The following is a 24576-nucleotide window of genomic DNA, read 5'->3' on the forward strand; positions in this document are numbered from 1 at the left end:
ATATAAACGGTTCTCAATGCTCTCAAATCGCGCCATGTGATTCACGCATGTTCACTGGGAATTCCCAAATCCCACAATTCAATTTGTATATGCACTTGCAGTAAATGGCGGAAGACATTTATTGTCAAAATTGGGCGTAATTTGGTTTTGGAAAAAAGAAATCGTAATAATACTGAATTATCGGGTAATGGCTAGAATTGGAACATGCAAAGATCTATCAATATAATATGTTTTTAAATTGTACAGTAAACTAAAAATGTGAAAATCTTAAAATTTTCTATTATTTTTAGACCTCATTTTAACTTTTATGCTCTGAGAATAGCAGTAATTTGTCCCTAAAATGTCTAGAATTCCTTTTCGGTCGGGGGGCTTCGTCCACCTGACCTCCCTACCAGGGCCTTGCCCTGGACCCAAAAAGGGGCCTAGGCGGCCCGATTGACCACCGGCCGAATCGGTTACTTTTCCAACATAATCCTTTGTTTACAATCATAATGACAACCCTGTGAGTTAAGTGTCTTCCAAGATTAGCCTCAGGCTCAATGTATGTGAGTAAAGTGTCTTCCAAGATTAGCCTCAGGCTCAATGTATGTGAGTAAAGTGTCTTCCAAGATTAGCCTCAGGCTCAATGTATGTGAGTAAAGTGTCTTACAAGATTAGCCTCAGGCTCAATGTATGTGAGTAAAGTGTTTTCCAAGATTAGCCTCAGGCTCAATGTATGTGAGTAAAGTGTCTTCCAAGATTAGCCTCAGGCTCAATGTATGTGAGTAAAGTGTCTTCCAAGATTAGCCTCAGGCTCAATGTGAGTAAAGTGTCTTCCAAGATTAGCCTCAGGCTCAATGTATGTGAGTAAAGTGTCTTCCAAGATTAGCCTCATGATCAATGTATGTGAGTAAAGTGTCTTTCAAGATGAGCCTCAGGCTCAATGTATGTGAGTAAAGAGTCTTTCAAGATTAGCCTCAGGCTCAATGTATGTGAGTAAAGTGTCTTCCAAGATTAGCCTCAGGCTCAATGTATGTGAGTAAAGAGTCTTCCAAGATTAGCCTCAGGCTCAATGTGAGTAAAGTGTCTTCCAAGATTAGCCTCAAGCTCAATGTGAGTAAAGTGTCTTCCAAGATTAGCCTCAGGCTCAATGTATGTGAGTAAAGAGTCTTCCAAGATTAGCCTCAGGCTCAATGTATGTGAGTAAAGAGTCTTCCAAGATTAGCCTCAGGCTCAATGTATGTGAGTAAAGTGTCTTCCAAGATTAGCCTCAGGCTCAATGTATGTGAGTAAAGTGTCTTCCAAGATTAGCCTCAGGCTCAATGTATGTGAGTAAAGTGTCTACCAAGATTAGCCTCAGGCTCAATGTATGTGAGTAAAGTGTCTTCCAAGATTAGCCTCAGGCTCAATGTATGTGAGTAAAGTGTCTTCCAAGATTAGCCTCAGGCTCAATGTATGTGAGTAAAGTGTCTTCCAAGATTAGCCTCAGGCTCAATGTATGTGAGTAAAGTGTCTTCCAAGATAAGCCTCAGGCTCAATGTATGTGAGTAAAGTGTCTTTCAAGATTAGCCTCAGGCTCAATGTATGTGAGTAAAGTGTCTTCCAAGATTAGCCTCAGGCTCAATGTATGTGAGTCAAGTGTCTTCCAAGATTAGCCTCAGGCTCAATGTATGTGAGTAAAGTGTCTTCCAAGATTAGCCTCAGGCTCAATGTATGTGAGTAAAGTGTCTTTCAAGATTAGCCTCAGGCTCAATGTATGTGAGTAAAGTGTCTTCCAAGATTAGCCTCAGGCTCAATGTATGTGAGTAAAGTGTCTTCCAAGATTAGCCTCAGGCTCAATGTATGTGAGTAAAGTGTCTTCCAAGATTAGCCTCAGGCTCAATGTATGTGAGTAAAGTGTCTTTCAAGATTAGCCTCAGGCTCAATGTATGTGAGTAAAGTGTCTTCCAAGATTAGCCTCAGGCTCAATGTATGTGAGTAAAGTGTCTTCCAAGATTAGCCTCAGGCTCAATGTATGTGAGTAGTGTCTTCCAAGATTAGCCTCAGGCTCAATGTATGTGAGTAAAGTGTCTTCCAAGATTAGCCTCAGGCTCAATGTATGTGAGTAAAGTGTCTTTCAAGATTAGCCTCAGGCTCAATGTATGTGAGTAAAGTGTCTTCCAAGATTAGCCTCAGGCTCAATGTATGTGAGTAGTGTCTTCCAAGATTAGCCTCAGGCTCAATGTATGTGAGTAAAGTGTCTTCCAAGATTAGCCTCAGGCTCAATGTATGTGAGTAGTGTCTTCCAAGATTAGCCTCAGGCTCAATGTATGTGAGTAAAGTGTCTTTCAAGATTAGCCTCAGGCTCAATGTATGTGAGTAAAGTGTCTTCCAAGATTAGCCTCAGGCTCAATGTATGTGAGTAAAGTGTCTTCCAAGATTAGCCTCAGGCTCAATGTATGTGAGTAAAGTGTCTTCCAAGATTAGCCTCAGGCTCAATGTATGTGAGTAAAGTGTCTTTCAAGATTAGCCTCAGGCTCAATGTATGTGAGTAAAGTGTCTTTCAAGATTAGCCTCAGGCTCAATGTATGTGAGTAAAGTGTCTTTCAAGATTAGCCTCAGGCTCAATGTATGTGAGTAAAGTGTCTTTCAAGATTAGCCTCAGGCTCAATGTATGTGAGTAAAGTGTCTTCCAAGATTAGCCTCAGGCTCAATGTATGTGAGTAAAGTGTCTTCCAAGATTAGCCTCAGGCTCAATGTATGTGAGTAAAGTGTCTTCCAAGATTAGCCTCAGGCTCAATGTATGTGAGTAAAGTGTCTTCCAAGATTAGCCTCAGGCTCAATGTATGTGAGTAAAGTGTCTTACAAGATTAGCCTCAGGCTCAATGTATGTGAGTAAAGTGTTTTCCAAGATTAGCCTCAGGCTCAATGTATGTGAGTAAAGTGTCTTCCAAGATTAGCCTCAGGCTCAATGTATGTGAGTAAAGTGTCTTCCAAGATTAGCCTCAGGCTCAATGTGAGTAAAGTGTCTTCCAAGATTAGCCTCAGGCTCAATGTATGTGAGTAAAGTGTCTTCCAAGATTAGCCTCATGATCAATGTATGTGAGTAAAGTGTCTTTCAAGATGAGCCTCAGGCTCAATGTTTGTGAGTAAAGAGTCTTTCAAGATTAGCCTCAGGCTCAATGTATGTGAGTAAAGTGTCTTCCAAGATTAGCCTCAGGCTCAATGTATGTGAGTAAAGAGTCTTCCAAGATTAGCCTCAGGCTCAATGTGAGTAAAGAATCTTCCAAGATTAGCCTCAAGCTCAATGTGAGTAAAGTGTCTTCCAAGATTAGCCTCAGGCTCAATGTATGTGAGTAAAGAGTCTTCCAAGATTAGCCTCAGGCTCAATGTATGTGAGTAAAGTGTCTTCCAAGATTAGCCTCAGGCTCAATGTATGTGAGTAAAGTGTCTTCCAAGATTAGCCTCAGGCTCAATGTATGTGAGTAAAGAGTCTTCCAAGATTAGCCTCAGGCTCAATGTATGTGAGTAAAGTGTCTTCCAGGATTAGCCTCAGGCTCAATGTATGTGAGTAAAGTGTCTTCCAAGATTAGCCTCAGGCTCAATGTATGGGAGTAAAGTGTCTTCCAAGATTAGCCTCAGGCTCAATGTATGTGAGTAAAGAGTCTTCCAAGATTAGCCTCAGGCTCAATGTATGTGAGTAAAGTGTCTTCCAAGATAAGCCTCAGGCTCAATGTATGTGAGTAAAGTGTCTTTCAAGATTAGCCTCAGGCTCAATGTATGTGAGTAAAGTGTCTTTCAAGATTAGCCTCAGGCTCAATGTATGTGAGTAAAGTGTCTTCCAAGATTAGCCTCAGGCTCAATGTATGTGAGTCAAGTGTCTTCCAAGATTAGCCTCAGGCTCAATGTATGTGAGTAAAGTGTCTTCCAAGATTAGCCTCAGGCTCAATGTATGTGAGTAAAGTGTCTTTCAAGATTAGCCTCAGGCTCAATGTATGTGAGTAAAGTGTCTTCCAAGATAAGCCTCAGGCTCAATGTATGTGAGTAAAGTGTCTTCCAAGATTAGCCTCAGGCTCAATGTATGTGAGTAAAGTGTCTTCCAAGATTAGCCTCAGGCTCAATGTATGTGAGTAAAGTGTCTTTCAAGATTAGCCTCAGGCTCAATGTATGTGAGTAAAGTGTCTTCCAAGATTAGCCTCAGGCTCAATGTATGTGAGTAAAGTGTCTTCCAAGATTAGCCTCAGGCTCAATGTATGTGAGTAAAGTGTCTTCCAAGATTAGCCTCAGGCTCAATGTATGTGAGTAAAGTGTCTTCCAAGATTAGCCTCAGGCTCAATGTATGTGAGTAGTGTCTTCCAAGATTAGCCTCAGGCTCAATGTATGTGAGTAAAGTGTCTTCCAAGATTAGCCTCAGGCTCAATGTATGTGAGTAAAGTGTCTTTCAAGATTAGCCTCAGGCTCAATGTATGTGAGTAAAGTGTCTTCCAAGATTAGCCTCAGGCTCAATGTATGTGAGTAGTGTCTTCCAAGATTAGCCTCAGGCTCAATGTATGTGAGTAAAGTGTCTTCCAAGATTAGCCTCAGGCTCAATGTATGTGAGTAGTGTCTTCCAAGATTAGCCTCAGGCTCAATGTATGTGAGTAAAGTGTCTTTCAAGATTAGCCTCAGGCTCGATGTATGTGAGTAAAGTGTCTTCCAAGATTAGCCTCAGGCTCAATGTATGTGAGTAAAGTGTCTTCCAAGATTAGCCTCAGGCTCAATGTATGTGAGTAAAGTGTCTTCCAAGATTAGCCTCAGGCTCAATGTATGTGAGTAAAGTGTCTTTCAAGATTAGCCTCAGGCTCAATGTATGTGAGTAAAGTGTCTTTCAAGATTAGCCTCAGGCTCAATGTATGTGAGTAAAGTGTCTTTCAAGATTAGCCTCAGGCTCAATGTATGTGAGTAAAGTGTCTTTCAAGATTAGCCTCAGGCTCAATGTATGTGAGTAAAGTGTCTTCCAAGATTAGCCTCAGGCTCAATGTATGTGAGTAAAGTGTCTTCCAAGATTAGCCTCAGGCTCAATGTATGTGAGTAAAGTGTCTTCCAAGATTAGCCTCAGGCTCAATGTATGTGAGTAAAGTGTCTTCCAAGATTAGCCTCAGGCTCAATGTCTGTGAGTAAAGTGTCTTCCAAGATTAGCCTCAGGCTCAATGTTTGTGAGTAAAGTGTCTTCCAAGATTAGCCTCTGACAGGCTGTGCATTTTGCTAAGGCTTATCATGGCTAACACTTTCTGATTTAATAGAATTTTGTGCTAAACAAAAAGGCAGAAAGTGTTGTCCCTGATAATCCTGTGCAGATGACACAGTCTAATGTGGGAGGACACTTCGCACATGCATTAAGCCTAGTTACTCCCTTGGGCTGCTCAGACATTATCCTGATACCAGGGCATCCCCAAGTATACAACGTCATCAATCAAGGCTGATTATAATCTACCATTGCTACAAAACAATGAAACAAAAGAAGGAAATCTGGCGCTTGTTATTTTACGATTATATGTATATATATTTCAACGTGTTCCAACATTTGGTGTCAAGGGGTATAAGTCAGTACTGTGACAAGTTCTATTTTAATTTTGACCTTTTTTTGAAAAAGTGAAATTATTTTAATTAAATTCATATGTACTGAATATGGTTACATGACTGTATTCTTTTAAATAATTAATTTGTTGTATGGAATGCTTCTTGCAAAACACTAGGCTCCCCCTATTTTATATATATATATATACCGGAGGAGCCTAGTGTTTTGCAAAATAGGTAAAAAGAATTTCAGGAAATTTGATTCCATTTCATGACCTTCAACGAGTTTTATCAAAATTGCTACAAGCTTTTAAGTGGGATAGCTAGCATGTTAAATCTACCATAACAACAATTAGTATTAATTTAGATGAATTTTTACATTACACGGTTGCTATCAGCATTATTAAGCATTATGACATAGAACCAGGCAAGTTAAAAAATATATTTGTTTGAAAACAAAACGGCAATACATACCCAAGAAGCATTCCATACAACAAATTAATTATTTAAAAGAAACCATATTCAGTACATATGAATTTAATTCAAATAATTTCACTTTTTCAAAAAAAGGTCAAAATTAAATAGAACTTGTCACAGTACTGACTTACACCCCTTGACACCAAATGTTGGAACACGTTGAAAGTTGTAACAATTAACCATTGGACCCTTAAGCATTATTTATGGCTGTTGTTTTTTTACACAGTTTGTGGAGAACAGCAATACAATTTAAATTACAATATATCAACCTTTAAGACAAGTAGTTTAGAGAAAACATTAAATAACTTTGTAAAATAAACATATATAAATAATGGTTTTGAATAAATCTATTTTGAATTAAACTACAAAGTAACTTGTATCGACCCATGTAAACAAATCAGGTTGGGACAAATCCATTTTTATTTTTGCCAAAGGTGCATGCAATTAGGACTGAAATCATCCTTTGTTTTCTGTAAACTGCCAAGAGGTGTCTCAACAATTTTCACTAAATGTCCAGATTTGTCCAGGAAATAGCCTTAGGTTAATCACACTAGTATACAAAAATTTGTTACATAAATATCTCCCCAAAATATTTTATGATGCTGCCATTTTCTTGGATTGTTGTGGTAGGATACAAACAAATATTTCAATTTTGGCCTAACCATCATCAATAATATAAACAAAACCTTAAAGTATTTAAACCATAACCTCAGTGTATAATCCACTGACCTGATCCTTGAGGCTGCCCTCTATGATTGTGTTCCATTCATCCATCCTGTCCATGTTGAGTGAGTACATGTCTGCTAACGTGTACTGGCGGTCCCCATCCTCAAAAACCCCACCGTACAGGAACAGCTGGCCACCCCGCACTGCCAACATAGCGTTCATCCTCGGGGACGGCATGAATACCTCTGCCTCCTGACCTCCTTCCATTGCACAAGCCCCACTGTCCTCACCTTCCACTGCACTGCCACTGCTCTGTGGTCCAATTGTCACTTTAAACACACTCTCTTCTGTTTGCATAGAAGCACTGGAGTCCTTTGCCCCTCCTGGGCCCCTGTCACTTTCCCCCACTTCCTCCTCCATCCCTGATGCATTGCCAGGCAACGAGGGCTTGCCCAGACCCTCCCCATCCCCCCTGGCCCCTTCCTCCCCTCCATCAAGGGCCAGCTTCTGGATATCTTCTGCATCCAGGTCCATAGTGCCTTCCCCCTCAACGGATGTTTCTTCTTCGTCCTCCTCCTCATCATTATCATCATCATCATCACCACCTTCCTCCTTTTTTCTTCTTCGTTTCTTCTTTTCGACAGATGTTTTCTTGCCTCTGCAAATAATGTTTAATATATCAGTAAATAAATCAAGTTCAGCATTCAAACATTTGAAAGAGGTTCAAATAGTTCAATGTCAATTTTTATATTTCAGGATTTTAATCACATTGGTAGTTGTTCTGCAGATCTGTTTAAAATTAACTGGAAAATATCAACACATTAAACTGCAACATTTTTAACTTTACAAGACAACTTATTGTGTCCATTAAAAAAACTAATTTTTTCATTTGGCAATGATGCACAAAACTTAACTCACAACAAGAGTAATGAATGTTTTAAGTTTTCTGGAAAAAGTCCCCTACCTTCTCGACCATTTTCAGAAATTCCATCATTGTTAGAATATTTTTTTGTTGCCATAGCAACCAGAATTTTTGACGTAGGAACAAAATGAAATGACGTGCATAATGTCCATATTGCCATCTATCCATGTTTGAAGTTTCATGAAAAAATATGAAGAACTTTTTAAGTTATCGCAGGATCCAGAAAACCACCATTTTCAGCAGTATTTCTAGTCTATTTGTTGCCATAGCAACAAGATTTTTTGATGTAGGAACAAAATGAAATGAAGTGCATAATGTCCATATTGCCATCTATCCATGTTTCAAGTTTAATGAAACTAGAGCTTTGTCACAGACGTGATGTATACCCCCACGTGCCGCATTGGCACATACTATTTTGCTGTCTTCACAAAACAAGAGAATCAAATTTATGGCGATTTTTAAGAATTATAATGCCATTATCATTTATGGCCATTTCGACCTTTGAACTCTTGAATTCTTTCGCATGACATGCTGTCCAAATTTATGGCCATTTTTTTACTTTTGAACTCCGAGTGTGACCTAGACCTTGGAGTTATCGACATAATTCTTTCGCATGACACATCGTCCAATGATTGTGAACAAATGTACCAGGTATTTTAAAATCTCACAATAAATGACATAGTTATGGCCCGGACAAGCTCATATATGGCCATTTTGAACTTTGAACTCACAGTGTGACCTTGACATTGCAGATATCGACGTAATTCTTTCGCGCAACACACTGTCCAATAATGGTGAACAAATGTGCAAAATGATTTTAAAATCTCACAATGAACAACATAGTTATGGCCCGGACAAGCTCATTTATGGCCATTTTTGACCTTTGAACTCAAAGTGTGACCTTGACCTTGGAGATATCGACGTAATTCTTTCGCATGACACACCGTCCAATGATGGTTAACAAATGTGCCAAATTATTTTAAAATCTCACTATGAATGACATAGTTATGGCCCTGACAAGCTCATTTATGGCTTTTTTTGACCTTTGAACTCAAAGTATGACCTTGACGTTGTAGATATTGCGGAAATTCTTTCGCGCGACACACAGTCTAATGATGGTGAACAAATGTGCCAAATGATTTTAAAATCTCACAATGAACGACATAGTCATTGCCCAGACAAGCTCATTTATGGTCATTTTTAATCTTTGTACTCAAAGTGTGACCTTGACCTATATTGATGTAATTCTTTTGCGCTACACACCGTCCCGTGATGGTGGACAAATATGCCAAATGATTTTAAAATCTCACAATAAATTATAAAGTTATGGCTCGGACAAGCATTTGACCCTTGAACTCCAAGTGTGACCTTGACCTTGGATATTGACATACATTTTTCACGCGACAAATCGTCCCATGATGGTGTACAAATATACCAAGTCATTTTAAAATCTAACGATTAATGACATAGTTATGGTGCGGACAAACTTTCGGTTTAAAACACACTAAGTGACTCGTGACCTAGTTTTTGACCCGGCATGACCCATATTCAAACTTGACCTATACATCATCCAGATACAACTTGTGACCAAGTTTGGTGAAGATCGGATGAAATTTCGGGACAGACCGACAGACTGACCGACCGCTCGCCAAAGTGACTCCTATATACATGTGTAGCCCCCATTACCAATGGTAATGGGGGCATAAAAATATGAAGAACTTTAAAGTTATCGCAGGATCCAGAAAACCACCATTTCCAGCAGTATATCTAGTCTATTTGTTGCCATAGCAACCAGAATTTTTGACGTAGGAACAAAATGAAATGACATGCATAATGTCCACATTGCCATCTATCTGTGTTTCAAGTTTCATGAAAAAATATTAAGAACTTTAAAAGTTATCGCAGGATCCAGAAAAGTGTGACAGACTCACAGACTGACAGACTGACAGACTGAAGGACACACAGAGTGCAAACCATTAGTCCCCTCCGGTGAAACCGGTAGGGGACTAATAAACATTACACCTTAACTATTGTTTTGATCAAAATGCAAACAAATGATAATAAAATATATCATTTTTGATACAACCCCCCCCCCCCCCCCCCCTAAAAAACTTATAACCCTTTTGTCACAGCAGGAATACCACATGGGTACTCTATACCTGAATTGGGCATCATACCAGCGACCCTTATCAAGCTCCAGAAAGTAAAGGTTGTTATAGAAACGACCCTGAAGTTGTTCATCATTCTCTTCCTGAAAACATATTGATTTTTTTTGCCAAATTTATTCCATTCGACAACAGAAATTAATCTGTTTGTAAATGCATCAGGTCATGTGGTACAGAAACTGAAAGGACAACTGTATATAAGTTCAAGAATGTGCAATAATCAAATGAGAACAATTGCGAAAAGAAGGAATATTGTAATGATGGCTATGAACACACTGAGAATTGACATGACGCCTTATCTATGATCGCTCCGCCCACTTAATCACGTGGCTCAGCGGGTAGCAAACCTAGACAAGCTAACACCAAAATGGCTTCATTGCCTATATACTGCATAAAATAGATTAACGCAATATTCTGGATTATTTTTATGGACTTTTTGACACCATATGACACTTGTATAAGGGGTTTGTGTCATTTAGTTATTCTGCGAATGCAAAAAATATACGTTTATAGAGAACATCAGCTAATTATAACGGGTTTTTAGGTACATGAATAACGCTCTCAAACGCTTGCGAGCTGACCAAAATCGAACCTGTTATTACGTGTGATGTTAGTATTAGCAATAAATTAACACTTCTTCAACGGCATTTACCCATGTTATTTACGAAACATTACCACTTGTGTATTTGACACGAAATAGCGCTTTAAACTGGGATTTCGGTGAAGTTTTACACGCTTTCTGACAGTACAATAAGTTTGGTCACTGTCATATATAAAGTAGCGCTGTATGAAGGGGAATTCAGTAAAGCTACCTGTATCAGACGCTGGCGCAGGTCCCAACTTCTCCCAAGTTCGGCATTTATTGGTTTTATCAGTAATAATAAATCTTATTATGTGGCATTTATCGATTTGATTCTATTAAAATAGAAACATATAATCGTTATCACTTGTTTCTGACACACACAAAACTCGATTTACAACGGGGATTTCGTTAAGTTACGCAAAGTTGGTACCAATCTTCTCTATTATTCTACAAGCACACGTGATTTAATTGATACTTAATAATGCCTAGTTATTTCTAACATAACATTTCCAGTTTTTTAAATAAATAAATGCATAAGGGTGATCTCGGTAATTCTACACATTGAAGCTTCCACTTGCTCTTGTCAAGACCGCATTTCCGCTTTTGAAATGGTATATATTTAGTTAATCTAACTTATGGATACCGAATGTCAGAGTTACATAAAACCTATTCACACCGTTTTTGCCTTATTTCATTTCCGCTTTTTTTTCCAAACAAATCAAACGAAACTCGTTGAAAAAAATGAGAACTAGGCATTTGATCTGGTGGATTAAAAACGTTCATTGGTGACATCACATGTCTGCACATGTGTAGATACCGTTATTAATATAATTATCATTTGTCACCTTCTAATAACATATATAATGGCAATAAAGTGCATTACTATCAGAGTAATAAAACACAGCACAAATTAGGCTTCAAGCTGGGTTTTATTTCTCTTTAAGTAATGCAGATGAACCTCGCTTCTGTATATTAATGACCTAGTAACTGATAAAACTATTTAAAAAAAAACGTGAAATATTATGTGATAATCAGATCAATAACAAACTATTTAAATCTGCTAGTATATCCGATAAAAATATATTATAATTGTCTTTGACAGTGTTGACATTCAGTTGTTCGTGGTGACAACCGCATGCATTTATACATCTCTTACACTTCTCAAGATCTCTTTTCGGCTTTGGAAACAATATAAATTAAATGTCACCAACTAATCTTTCAGGATATCGATTGTCTGAGTTACATAGACCCCATCGACACCGTTTATCCATTTTTAATCTACTTTTTAAAAAGAGGAAAACAAAAGAAACTTGCTAAAGTAAAAGTGAACCTATACATAGCTTGTCTAGAAAATGGTGGACAGTTCGTTGCTAACTAACGCGCCCGATTAATCCATCGCTGATTGGTAGATCAGTTCTTAGATAAGAACTTGATTGACAGGCGGCGTCATGTCAATTAGTTAATACCCTAATTATTCTATGTTTTTCAGCACTAAATTTTCATACACCCACATATGTTACCAAATCATTTTTGTGTGTGGCTGTATTTTTGACCAACCAGTTTCCACCTGTTATAAATGTCTCTCAATTTTTGCAAATGTATGGTATATGATTTGTTTTTCTTCAATTTTACCTGCTTGTCATTTTAACCTGTATTTTACAACCTCATGCAGGTAATAAAACCAGTGGACCTTGTAAGTGTTACCGAGCAAAAAGACATGTACACTATAGAAAAATAAAAGGTTTTACCCAACTTACATACATGCCATACGTCCCGGATTGTCCGGGACAGTCCCTGAAATGAAGAACTTGTCCCGCTGTCCCGGAAATCTGTCAAATGTCCCGGAATTTACAAAATCCATATATACATGTACCTTATCTTAGGCTTAACTGCACCTCGAATCTGTGTATATCTGCAGCGTCTCCATGACAATGCCTACCCGAATAGGCAGACTACGCTACGTGTAAAAATCGATCAATTAACAGGGGTCTTGTTATCATATCGATTGTCTCACGTTAGCGGTCAAACCGAAAAGGCGGCATTGTTTAATGTGGAGGTTAATTGACTTTAATCTACTACGTCATTATTTCCCGCTGCGTAAGTGCAAAGGATAGTTGTTCACACATCTGAAGTCCAACAACGCTGAGTAAAAAATTAAAAGCAGTTTATGTTCGCACGTTTAACCACTAATGTGACTGTCCGGATTTTATCTACCGGTACTGTTTTGTTGTATTTGTTTTATTGTGATTGGTTGTATGTATTGTGAATCGATTTGAGTTGACGATCTAACGGTACTGTATTGTTGTATTTTTTATTATATAAATGTTATAAATGAATAAAGGCGTATCAACAACAACGCGTTACACACCGGTCTTAATAACAATAACGCAGTGACGTCACCATCTATGTTTAGAACGCTTACACTGAAAACACGTGGCTTGTATCTAGTAACGGAAGTAGTAATGTTTAATTTGACGTTAATAGATCAAGTGTATTTCGGAAAAGCTTTCGAACTTTTGCAATTTACGATGCGAAACAAAAAAACGTACCAAAAATGCATATGTCTACAAATATCCCTACATTTTATACATGTCCCGGAAAATCGGCAAAAGTCCCGGACAATTTAACTCAATGTCCCGGAATTGGTCTGAAAAATTATGGCATGTATGCCAACTTATGATAGTGATATTGTTTATTGAATATAAGTTTGACATCAATTAGTGCCAATTATGCTAATCTTATGCAGATGGCATATGAAGTAAAGTACTATGCAAACCGTTTTTTTTTTTGGGGGGGGGGGATATTGATGACTTACTAGCTAAAAACGTTCAAAAGAGTGAACAATGATATTTTTGTGAACACATTTTTGGGTTATTTTGGAGGTGTCCAAAAACTTAAAAGTAATTCTAGTAAACTAAGTGATAAACAAGCTCAAAGCAAAAGATAACACACGCAGTTTTATTTTATTCATAATTTGTACAGCTAAAACAGCATCGGATCACAAAAGAGAACATTGTGTTCCGGGAAGCTAAAAAAGACCTGTCGGTCATTACCAAACAAATAGAAAACCATTTGTCGTATACTATACCTCATCAAACACTCCTCCAAAGCAGACAGCCTTGTTGCCTCCGACAATGGCCAGTGTGAAGCCTGACCTCGGAGATGGCCTTGACCCTGACTGTTTGACACTGACCCATTTCCATTTAGTAGGATGGCTGTCTTCCTTCACCTTTCCTTCAGGATTGAACGAAAACAATAAACGTTGTCACCCACTTTTTTTTAAACAAAAGCAAAGTTCCATAACTTGTTTTGCTTAAAAACTGTATGCACTTATGTGCTTATGGTACACTGCTGACTGCAATATTTGCATAATGAGCTTCTAAGTGAAAGTATTATGTTTATTGTGTAGTGGAAAATAAAAAGAATGGTATTATAGCGATCTTTTATAAATGGCGCTACCCTCCCTCAACTATTAAATGTAAGACCTCTGTAGCATAAATAAGAGAATAGATGGTAAATGAACTTCCTAGTTGTGTACCACCAATATTAAGAATTATATGGTAAAAGCAATTTCAAGTTTCCTATAAATATGCATTTGTGATGAAAAATTAAAATACCACTGGGTATTGGTAAACACATTTTTCTAACTGTATTATATAAAATCTTCACACCAAATTAACAATATATGTTGTTCTACCTGTATATACTATTTTTGCAAAAAAATCTGAAAGACAGTACTTGTAATTCAAACTTTTCATGCTTTTTTGAATACTTAACTAAATATAGGTAACTTTAAACCAGCAAAAATACTTTTAAATATATGTAAAGCAATGCAAGGTGATGGATTCTTTCACATGTGCTTTGTTAAACAATTTAAATGCATACAGAAGGTTTTATCTTTCTTATGTGGATTTCCATACAATTTTAATGATTTTCAATCAGCAGTTGTAAAGAAAAAGCCCAGACAAGAATAGGTTATAGAGAGACAAAGCAACAAATATATGTCAACATTATTTTTGGGGATTTAAACACCAGGAATATTACTTTAAGTACCTTCAGGGACCAACACAAACATATCAGAGTGGTATTTCCCTTCGTCTACATCTTTCTTCACGCGCTCCTTACTGTACCCGCCATACACCAGCACACGACCTTGCTCCAGAATGGGCGCTAGGCAACAGCCCGACCGGGGAGCTGGGGCGTTACCGGTAGCAACCACCTGCGACCAGGTGTACGTATCCAGGGCAAATGTGAACACATCATTGAAATACTTGTAGTCCCTGTGAAGATTTGAATACTATAAGAGCAGATATATTTGTGTTGGATACATACTTGCCACAATTAATTTTAGAGAAGAGCAATTCAACATGAAAGGGTAGAACATAACTGCACACTGTACAAATATATAAACAGACGAATGCCAGCATCTCAAGGATCTCAACAAAATCAAGTGGAGTACTTGCAAAAATAGTGCACAATATGTCATCAGTTACCATAAATAAGTATTTACATATTTATCTTAAATGTATTTTATTTCTCATGCAGCTTTCTGTCACTGAAACCTATTTATGTATTTCTGCCATTACACATATCATTAGCCTTATCAGACTTCTTATGCAGCTATCTACCTGACGTTGTCATGGAAACCCCCAAAGACAATGAGCTGTTTCTTGCACTGCACCATTCTGTGACCACTGCGAGCTGAGGGACCACCTGGAGCACTGAGGGGTGACAATCTTGTATATTAGTTTTTATATGACAAATGAAAGATTTCTTAAGGTGTTGGCATTTTATAAATTTGCTGTTATTAAATTAAGCACATATTAAATCCATTTTTATAAATAATATTTTTTTACATATACTTTTTTGTAAAAAGATAGAAGAGTGAACTAGAGCTTTGTCACAGATGTGACGTATACCCACACATGCTGCATTGACAGAGAATATTTTGCATGCTGTCTTCACAAAACAAGAGAAGCTAATTTATATTAGCTAATTGGAGATATTGACGTAATTCTTTCGCATGACACACTGTCGCATGATGGTGAACAAATGTGTCAAATGATTTAAATATCTCAGCAAGAACAACATAGTTATGTCCCGTACAAGATCATTTATGGCCATTTTTGACCTTTGGACTCAAAGTGTGACCTTGACCTTGGAGATATCGACGCAATTATTTGGCCTGACACACTGTCCAATGATGGTGAACAAATGTGCCAAATTATTTTAAAGTCTCACAATAAATGACAAAGTTATGGCCCAGAAAAGCTCATTTATTGGCATTTTGACCTTTGAACTCCAAGTATGACCCTTGGAGATATCGACATACTTCTTTGGCATGACAAACTGTCCCATGATGGTGAACAAATGTACTAAATCATTTAAAAATCTAACGCTAAATGACATAGTTATGGTCCAGAAAAACTTGTGGTTTAAAACGCACCCCATGACCTAGTTTTTTAACCGGCATGACCCATATTCAAACTTGATCTAGGCATCATCTACATACAACTTCTGACAAAATTTGGTGAAGATCAGATTTAATTTTCGGGAAAGACCGACTGACAAAGTGACTCCTATATAGCCCCCATTACCAAAGGTAATAATAAGGTTAACATAACATACTCAATGTTGTTTTATCATGATAACTGTCATTGATATTTTCTTGATACTTCAATTGCGAATTATTGTGGTATTCCTTATATGTTCAAAATAGGTATGATCTGAGTACAAAGTTTTTGCACAATCAATATAATATTTAAGGTCTAAAATTATCACAAATGATAACAAGTTTCATTAAAGACCATGAAACACCACATTATTAAATATCCTTCCAGTTCACATTAAACAAACAATTTATGTCTCTTTTATTTCCCCAGCTATGAGATACACAGTGTCTGTGACCTACTTGACTCTCTCCCAAGTTTTCTCCTTGAGATGGAATACCCAGAGGTCCTTGTAGTGGTAGAACTGAGACTGGGTGGGAGAGGCAAACTCTCCCCCGAACATCCACAGCTGACCCCCTCCCTGTCTGACAGCTACTGCCTGCAACCAGGGGGGCATGATATTTAGTTGCTTTAAAGTTATTTAAAACAAGCAAATTCGTTGAATTGATATCCCCCGCAAATATGCTTCTGGACACAAAAGTGTTATATTTGACACTCAGCTAAAAAAGTATTCTTTTAAGATACATAGGGCCATAATTCCGTTATTAACAGATGGTGTACAATGCCATTTGGCATGCATTATCCTCTTATCAATATATATACTCATACCAAGTTTCAATGAAATCAATCAAAGCACTTACAAGACATGGCTCCAGACACAAAAGTGCCAGAAGGACTGATGGACGGACTGACAACGCCAAAACAATATCCCTCTGCCTATGGCGGGGGATAATGAATACTAAAGTATTAAAAGTATAATTTGTAATACACTCCATACTTTTGCAAGCTATGCTATGTACTCCACTCCACATTCCTCCAAGGTTTACCAGTACCTTGGTGGTGGAGAGTTGGGTACTGTCTGCTAACCTGATGGGCACATCTTGGTGATGGTGAGTTGGGTACTGTCAACATACCTGATGGACAGATCTTGGGGATGGTAAGTTGGGTACTGTCAGCTTACCTGATGGACAGATCTTGGGGGTGGTAAGTTGGGAACTGTCAGCTTACCTGATGGGCAGATCTTGGTGGTGGTGAGTTGGGTACTGTCAGCATACCTGATGGTCAGATCTTGGTGATGGTAAGTTGGGTATTGTCAACATACCGGATGGGCAGATCTTGGGGGTTGTGAGTTGGGTACTGTCAGCTTACCTGATGGGCTGATCTTGGTAGAGGTGAGTTGGGTACTGTCAGCTTACCTGATGGGCAGATCTTTGGGGTGGTAAGTTGGGCACCTGCAGCTAACCTGAAGAGCTGATCTTGGTGGTGGTGAGTTGGGTACTGTCAGCTTACCTGATGAGCTGATCTAGGTGGTGGTGAGTTGGGTTCTTTCAGCTTACCTGATGGGCAGATCTTGGGGGTTGTGAGTTGGGTACTGTCAGCTTACCTGATGGGCACATCTTGGTGATGGTGAGTTGGGTATACTGTCAGCTTACCTGATGGGCAGATCTTGGTGGTGGCGAGTTGGGTACTGTCAGCTTACCTGATGGGCTGATCTTGGTGGAAGTGAGTTGGGTACTGTCAGCTTACCTGATGGGCAGATCTTGGGGTGGTAAGTTGGGTACTGTCAGCTTAGCTGATGGGCTGATCTTGGTGGTGGTGAGATGGGTACTGTCAGCTTAGCTGATGGGCACATCTTGGTGGTGGAGAGTTGGGTACTGTCAGCTTACCTGATGGGCACATCTTGGTGATGGTGAGTTGGGTACTGTCAGCTTACCTGATGGGCACATCTTGGTGGAGGTGAGTTCGGTACTGTCAACATACCTGATGGGCAGATCTTGGTGATGGTGAGTTGGGTACTGTCAGCTTATCTGGTGGGCAGATCTTGGTGATGGTGAGTTGGGTACTGTCAGCTTACCTGATGGGCAGATCTTGGTGGTCGAGAGTTGGGTACTGTCAGCTTATCTGGTGGGCAGATCTTGGTGATGGTGAGTTGGGTACTGTCAGCTTACCTGATGGGCAGATCTTGGGGGTGGTAAGTTGGGTACTGTCAGCTTACCTGATGAGCTGATCTTGGTGGTGGTGAGTTGGGTACTGTCAGCTTACCTGATGGGCAGATCTTGGTGGTGGTGAGTTGGGTACTGTCAGCTTACCTGATGGACAGATCTTGGTGGTGGTGAGTTGGGTACTGTCAGCTTACCTGATGGGCAGATCTTGGTGGTGGAGAGTTGGGTACTGTCTGCTAACCCATACATGCCATATTTTTTCAGACCAATTCAGGGACATTGAGTTAAATTGCCCGGGACTTTTGCCGATTTTCTGGGACATGTATAAATGTAGCGATATTTATAGACATATGCATTTTTGGTACGTTTTTTTGTTGTTTCGCATCGTTAATTGCAAAAGTTCAAAAGCCTATCCGAAATACACTTGATCTGTGAACGTCAAATTAAACATTACTACTTCCGTTACTATATACAAGCCACGTGTTTTCAGTGTAAGCGTTCTAAACATAGATGGTGACGTCACTGCTTTATTGTTATTAAGACCGGTGTGTAACGCGTAGTTGTTCAAATTCACTTCTTATTTTTAACGTTTTGTTTACTGGTGGTTTAGAACAAGACAATAATGAACCTAGTGAGGATGACGTTTTTATATGCTTACTTTTTTACTCAACTTCTTTGTCGGATAAACGTGCGAACATAAACTGCTTTTAATTTTTTACTCAGCGATGTTGGACTTCAGATGTGTGAACAACTATCCTTTGCCCTTACGCAGCGGGAAATAATGACGTAGTAGATTTAAGTCAATTTACAACCACATTAAACAATGCCGCCTTTTCGGTTTGACCGCAAACGTGAGACAATCGATATTGTAACAGGACCTCTTTTAATTGATCGATTTTGACACGTAGCGTAGTCTGCCTATTCGGGTAGGCATTGTCATGGAGATGCTGCAGATATACACAGATTTGAGGTGCAATTCAGCCTAAGATAAGGTACATGTTTATATGGATTTTGTAAATTCCGGGACTTTTGATAGATTTCCGGGACAGCGGGACAAGTTCTTCATTTCCCGGACTGTCCCGGACAATCCGGGACGTATGGCATGTATGGCTAACCTGATGGGCACATCTTGGTAGTGGTGAGTTGGGTACTGTCAGCTTACCTGATGGGCAGATCTTGGTGGGGGTGGAGAGTTGGGTACTGTCAGCTTACCTGATGGACAGATCTTGGTGGTGGTGAGTTGGGTACTTTTAGCTTAGCTGATGGGCTGATCTTGGTGGTGGTGAGATGGGTACTGTCAGCTTACCTGATGGACAGATCTTGGGGGTGGTAAGTTGGGTACTGTCAGCTTACCTGATGGACAGATCTTGGTGGTGGTGAGTTGGGTACTGTCAGCTTACCTGATGGGCAGATCTTGGTGGTGGTGAGTTGGGTACTGTCAGCTTCAACCAATCATTTTTCTTGATGTTGTAGAAAAACAGGTCATTATACATGAACATCTGAAAACACAAACAGCTGTCTGTGAGCTACTGAAAGGTAAACAATTTATTAAGCTCCCTATTGATGAAAAGCTCCTTCAACTTAACGTTTTTTTACATATATAACACTGTTTCTGTTACCATGGCATTCTGTTGGTTAGACTGAATGTTTGCAATAAATTTATATTTGATTGGTTGATCCATTAGTTTGATTGATAACTGGCTAGTGGTAAATTAGAATGTCTATACTGAAAAGCTTTCATAACCAGGAAATTTGAAAATGTGGCAATTAATCTTTTTTTTGCAAGATGCTATCAACAATTTAAAACTAGTGTGTTAACAAGGCAAATTCACGCTGCACACCGCATGACAGACAAAAAACGATCACAAAAGCTCACCATGAGCACATTGAAACATAAAAACGCTTTATTCAATTTGTTGCTATCAACTCGTTCACCAAATGTAACGACACCTCCAATGGACAATGTTTTCTCTTTATCAAGCTGTAAGATTGATGATATATTTCAAAGGTTAACGTTGTTTTTGTTTTGTCCCACTTGTCTTCTTGCTCTTTATTATCCCAATATTTGTTGAAACTAATTGATATAATTAAGGCTATTCAAGTATTGAGAGCCAATCAAACTAGAGCTTTGACACAGAATACCAGACCGACTGACAGACATCGTTTGCGGGGTGATAAAAAAGGTGAAATAACCAGTTAACATTTAACATTCCACAAGCCAAATGTAGGTATTATTATTAAAAGTTTAAAGTTATTAAAATCAGAGTACTCTATCTCCCAAGTCATTTAACATCATACCAAACGAACCATAACGGTAAGTACTAGAACTGAAATATACCTTATTGCCAGTGAAATACTCTCCACCAAATATGATCAACTCTTCTTTATCTGGGTGAGATGTAAGGGACATGTTACACCTGGAACAATAAGCTCATATTGCAAAACTAAACAAATTACCTGATAAGTTTCTTTGCTGGCAGATTAACTGACAAACAGTATGTCATAAATGTTAACTATGTTTCATTAAATGATCATCTTCATTCTTGTATGACATTTTTTTTGAAAAAAAGAATACTCTTCCAATAATATTTATGTTTGAAAGTTAAGGAAATAGAACCACATTCAAACGAAAAAGATTTTATTTTTCCGACCCACAGCGGAACATTTGTTATATGACGAATCAAAATTATAAGAACATTACAATGAATACTTGAAACCTCTACTTCAAACGCCTGAACAGTAGCTGAACCTCTATAACAGTGATAAGGTAGATGTATTCTCAATCACTAATTACCTTGGTGATGGTGGTGGACATTTTTCTTCTGTTACCGTGGTTTTCTTACGATCCTGTTCCTGAAACTGGGCTATCATCTTCTCAATGTCATCCTAAAAATAATTCAAACATTATTTACCATTGTGATAAATAGTTCATGGATTTACAAAGTTTTTTTTTATCAGAGAAGGCTGTCTTCATATTCAATATGAATAATTTTTTCTCACCACAATGACTTCATATCACAAGTGGTAAATCTTAACAACCAATGCAATACTTAAACAATAAATATTCCAGACTATGCAAATGGTGTCAGACAAGACAACATGCTCATCATGTCTACCCTACATAGGATCTACCCACCTTTGAAGTTAAAACTAGATAACGCTTTTAGTTTTCAAGACATGTTCCAGACAAAAATACAAAAATAACAAATGACAATAACTCTAGACATATCTAAGTAAGAATAATAGTTCTAGTGCACTGCACAATCTTATGACATATACCTAGCTTCTAAAATTTGCACAGGTCTTTTAGTTTCCTAGTTATGCTTTGAACAAACATTTAGTGAGCACATAAACAAAGAGCAATAACTTCTAAAATAGGAGAGCAACAGTTATGGTTCTTAGGCAGTTAACAATTAACCACTTTGAAGTTGATAACTCTTTTTGTGTTTGAGATATGCTTTAAAAAAATATAAGTTCTCCTGACAAAATTTAATTACATTAATTAACAAAAGGAAAGAACTGGTGAAGAAACATTAAAATATTTCTTAAAATTGAGTGTTTGGTGGACAACCATTACATAATTGTATTCTATTTTTCGATTTGTTAAGTTAAATTATCAAAAGAGCATTTACTATAAAAATAGGGGAGAAGGGTTATGGTTCTTGCGCACTGCACATCCCAAATGACTTCTATCTGCCTCCACAGTTTCAAGTTGATATTATTGTCAGTTTTTGAGATATGCTCTGGGCAAAATTTAAGCACAAACATTAATAAAAGGCAAAAACTCTTAAATTTAGGGAGCAAGTGTTAAGGTTCATGTGCACTGCATATTCGCTAAAGTATACCTACTAACCTACAAAGTTTCCAGTTGATCTCTATTTTAGTTTTTATTATTAAACTTGACCTCAATTTATGCTATTAAATAAACATTTCAGAAAGTTTGGTGATGAAACTGGCTGAAAAAGAGAGCAGAATCCTGAAAATACAGAATGACTGCAGGATCGACAGACAAACAAACTGACAGACAGTGCAGTAACTTTATGAATTGGATTTCATGTTATGTTGGATTTAAGGTGTAGCATGTTAGCGTTTGATTCTACATGTCCTGCATTCAAGCCCCAGGTAAGCCATATTTTTTCTTATTCAAACTTCCTCCTTGATTTTAATTATTTTAAACAATTCTAAATATAAAATTTTTTGTTAGTAAATACATTTACTGCGTTTTTTAAGAAATATGTGGACAAGTTCCTTTAACAAAGTCAAAACTAACCTCTCCCTTTTCGGCAAGCTCTTTTTTGGCTCGTTTGTTTGCTTTCTTCTCAGTCTTCTGTAATGTCTTTTCCTTACCCTGGCCTTTCTTCTCTTTTTTGTTCTTTTTACCCATGTTTCCTTTTATCTGAATAAATTCATGTAATGATTTTTGCACAAAGTGAGCCGATAAAAATGACCAGGGACTTTAAGTAAGTTTTAAGATATAACAGTGTCACCATCAGCTATATAAGACCACTCTCACGGATTAAACTTATTAGACAGCATTACTTTTAAAAATATTTTAAAGCATATTGGTGTCTTGACTGGAAGTAATAATTACCGGTTGATGCAACTAGAGGCTGATTTAACAACTGAGGATGTCAAATCAAATCAAAATTTATGTATTGTATGTATGAAATAACATGTATATAACATAAGCTATGTATAGCTTTTGACTGTTTACTTAATTTAAAGCATTTAAACAATGAAGAAGACCTCTTTACTGAATTGTGTAGTGAAAATAAGGTCACTTCCAACAGCCTTGCTGTTGGGCTAGCTTTTAGCGACGTGGTCAGGCTTCATGAAAAGGCCGGACCTCCGGTCATGTCCGGCAAATTTTTTTACGGTCCGTCGAAGTTTCTCATATTGCCGGTCCTTATGACAGGCCAAACAAAATATGACTAAATACCGAAAAGTCTAAAACTTGCCAAAAGAACAATTACATCCAATTGGAATCACTCTTTTCGTGAATTTTGAGCCTTTTTGTCATTAAGAACACTAACGCGTTCCTTGTTCCTAAGAGTACTCTCCCTTTGTTGTTGTTTTTCGAAAATATCAATTTCATTGTTCCGACATATTACCATCTATCCAATTACAAAGGTTGTAACAAAAGACTACAAATGAAAAAATGCTTATACAAATGATTGAAATTGTCAAATTTGAAGTTGTCATCATCATATATAAGCAATGTTTTGCTTTATGTATCTTCGGAACGCATGAAATAACACGAAAATGTGCTTATATCAGTGTAATATCGCATTATCATTTTATTTTTGATAATATAAAACAGATAGTTTTGTAAAAGATTGATATTGTACGGAGAATATATAAGAGTATATTTTGTACAAGTTGACTACATAATTACATATTAAATTGAATGAATCACATATTTTAAAATTACAGTGATTTACATTTGCATACGAACACATAATGATTTGATGTTATATGTTCCAAACTCAATTACTTATAGTTGTCCAATACTTATACACAGGCTGCACATTGCAATAAATATGAGTTAAACTTTACTAAATTCTTCAATTATAAACTCATCTGTTTGGTCAGGTGAATTTTTGTCCGGACAGGCTTACTTTTCCATCAGCCTGTCAGGTTGACAGGCACTGTTTGGGACTTTTCAGGAAACCTGTGTGGTTAATTGTGTCTGACTACCAAACTGGAAGTCGTGGGTTCAATCCCCGGCTTGAGCTCAACATTTTCACATTAATGGCTACGGGGATGAGAAATAGCCCAACAGCAAGGCTGTTGGAAGTGACCTTATTTTCACTACAATTGATTGTTTTATATATATATTCAAACACATCTTGTACTGCACAATTCTATAACCCGTGCTTTCTTGTGTGTCAGATGTAGCCACAATAGTCTGTTAGTTACTCAGACTTAGTCAGAATTAAGACTTAGTTAGTTAAAACATGTTTTGATTTGACAGTGCAAATATATACTCATAACATAACGCGAAAATATATGACAATTTCTATAAATTATTCAAAACTTACAGTTGAAACATTGACATTTCGTTAAATATGTAAATACATACAGTTATTCTTTCTATGCTGTGTAATGTTCGTTTTTTACTTGAATGTTATGTTTTTTACAGGGTTTCACAATAATTTGCAATGCACATCGCACATGTTGTTGTGTTGAAGGTTACAAGCCACTAAACTAAAGCGCTTTGACGCATTCATGCAAATGATACTAGATCTAGTAAACGTTAACATAAAACTTAAACAAATCAGTAAGTCTTATAAAAGTTGTGACGTTTTTTTTTTAAAGTTACATCAATAATGTCTGAAAAGGTTTTCAGTGCGGCCTTTTGATTGGGGGGAGTGCCTGCAGGAAACCCTACTTAACCTGTAAATTATGGTTGCCACCAACCAAGCTCCCATGCCCCTGGAGAAAAAAATAAACCAGGATCTCTAAGGTGTACAACCACCGTACTTTTTGGACAGGCAACACTTAGAATATGAATTTGATGAAACTTTATATGCACCATACCAATAGGATGCACATTCACTTGCACTGTCTGGTCAGGAGCTACCTTGTCCGCTATAAAGTCACGCTAGATTTTGTGATCTCATTAGTGGACATTAAC

General features: G+C 37.7%; 1 protein-coding gene across 14 annotated transcripts in view; it reads right to left on the minus strand.

Moving 5' to 3' along the window:
• The window catches only part of LOC127857534 (kelch domain-containing protein 4-like), a 31968-nt gene extending 7803 nt beyond the window's left edge, over positions 1 to 24165 (minus strand). For 4 of the 14 annotated variants that reach the window (XR_008038404.1, XR_008038406.1, XR_008038405.1 and 1 more), the window contains exons 1-11: positions 24022 to 24165; positions 22210 to 22335; positions 20734 to 20825; positions 20278 to 20356; positions 19340 to 19438; positions 16239 to 16375; positions 14956 to 15048; positions 14381 to 14607; positions 13416 to 13561; positions 9739 to 9830; positions 6721 to 7315 (exon numbers count right to left, since the gene is read on the minus strand). Coding sequence is in view for 11 of the 14 variants with exons in the window: in XM_052393954.1 (XP_052249914.1) it covers positions 6721 to 7315; positions 9739 to 9830; positions 13416 to 13561; positions 14381 to 14607; positions 14956 to 15048; positions 16239 to 16375; positions 19340 to 19438; positions 20278 to 20356; positions 20734 to 20825; positions 22210 to 22323 (1674 nt within the window). In the remaining 3 variants the exon portion in view is untranslated. Of the gene's footprint in view, positions 1 to 6720; positions 7316 to 9738; positions 9831 to 13415; positions 13562 to 14380; positions 14608 to 14955; positions 15049 to 16238; positions 16376 to 17004; positions 17050 to 17333; positions 17346 to 17429; positions 17449 to 17523; positions 17536 to 17757; positions 17795 to 17851; positions 17867 to 17945; positions 17958 to 18039; positions 18078 to 18133; positions 18152 to 19101; positions 19117 to 19339; positions 19439 to 20277; positions 20357 to 20733; positions 20826 to 22209; positions 22336 to 24021 lie in introns of those variants that run through there. The other 10 variants (XM_052393961.1, XM_052393959.1, XM_052393957.1 and 7 more) reach the window with 10 other exon arrangements.
• Positions 24166 to 24576: the final 411 nt, after the last annotated feature.

This window comes from Dreissena polymorpha, chromosome 14 (assembly GCF_020536995.1).
Source record: "Dreissena polymorpha isolate Duluth1 chromosome 14, UMN_Dpol_1.0, whole genome shotgun sequence".
Taxonomy (NCBI): domain Eukaryota; kingdom Metazoa; phylum Mollusca; class Bivalvia; order Myida; family Dreissenidae; genus Dreissena; species Dreissena polymorpha.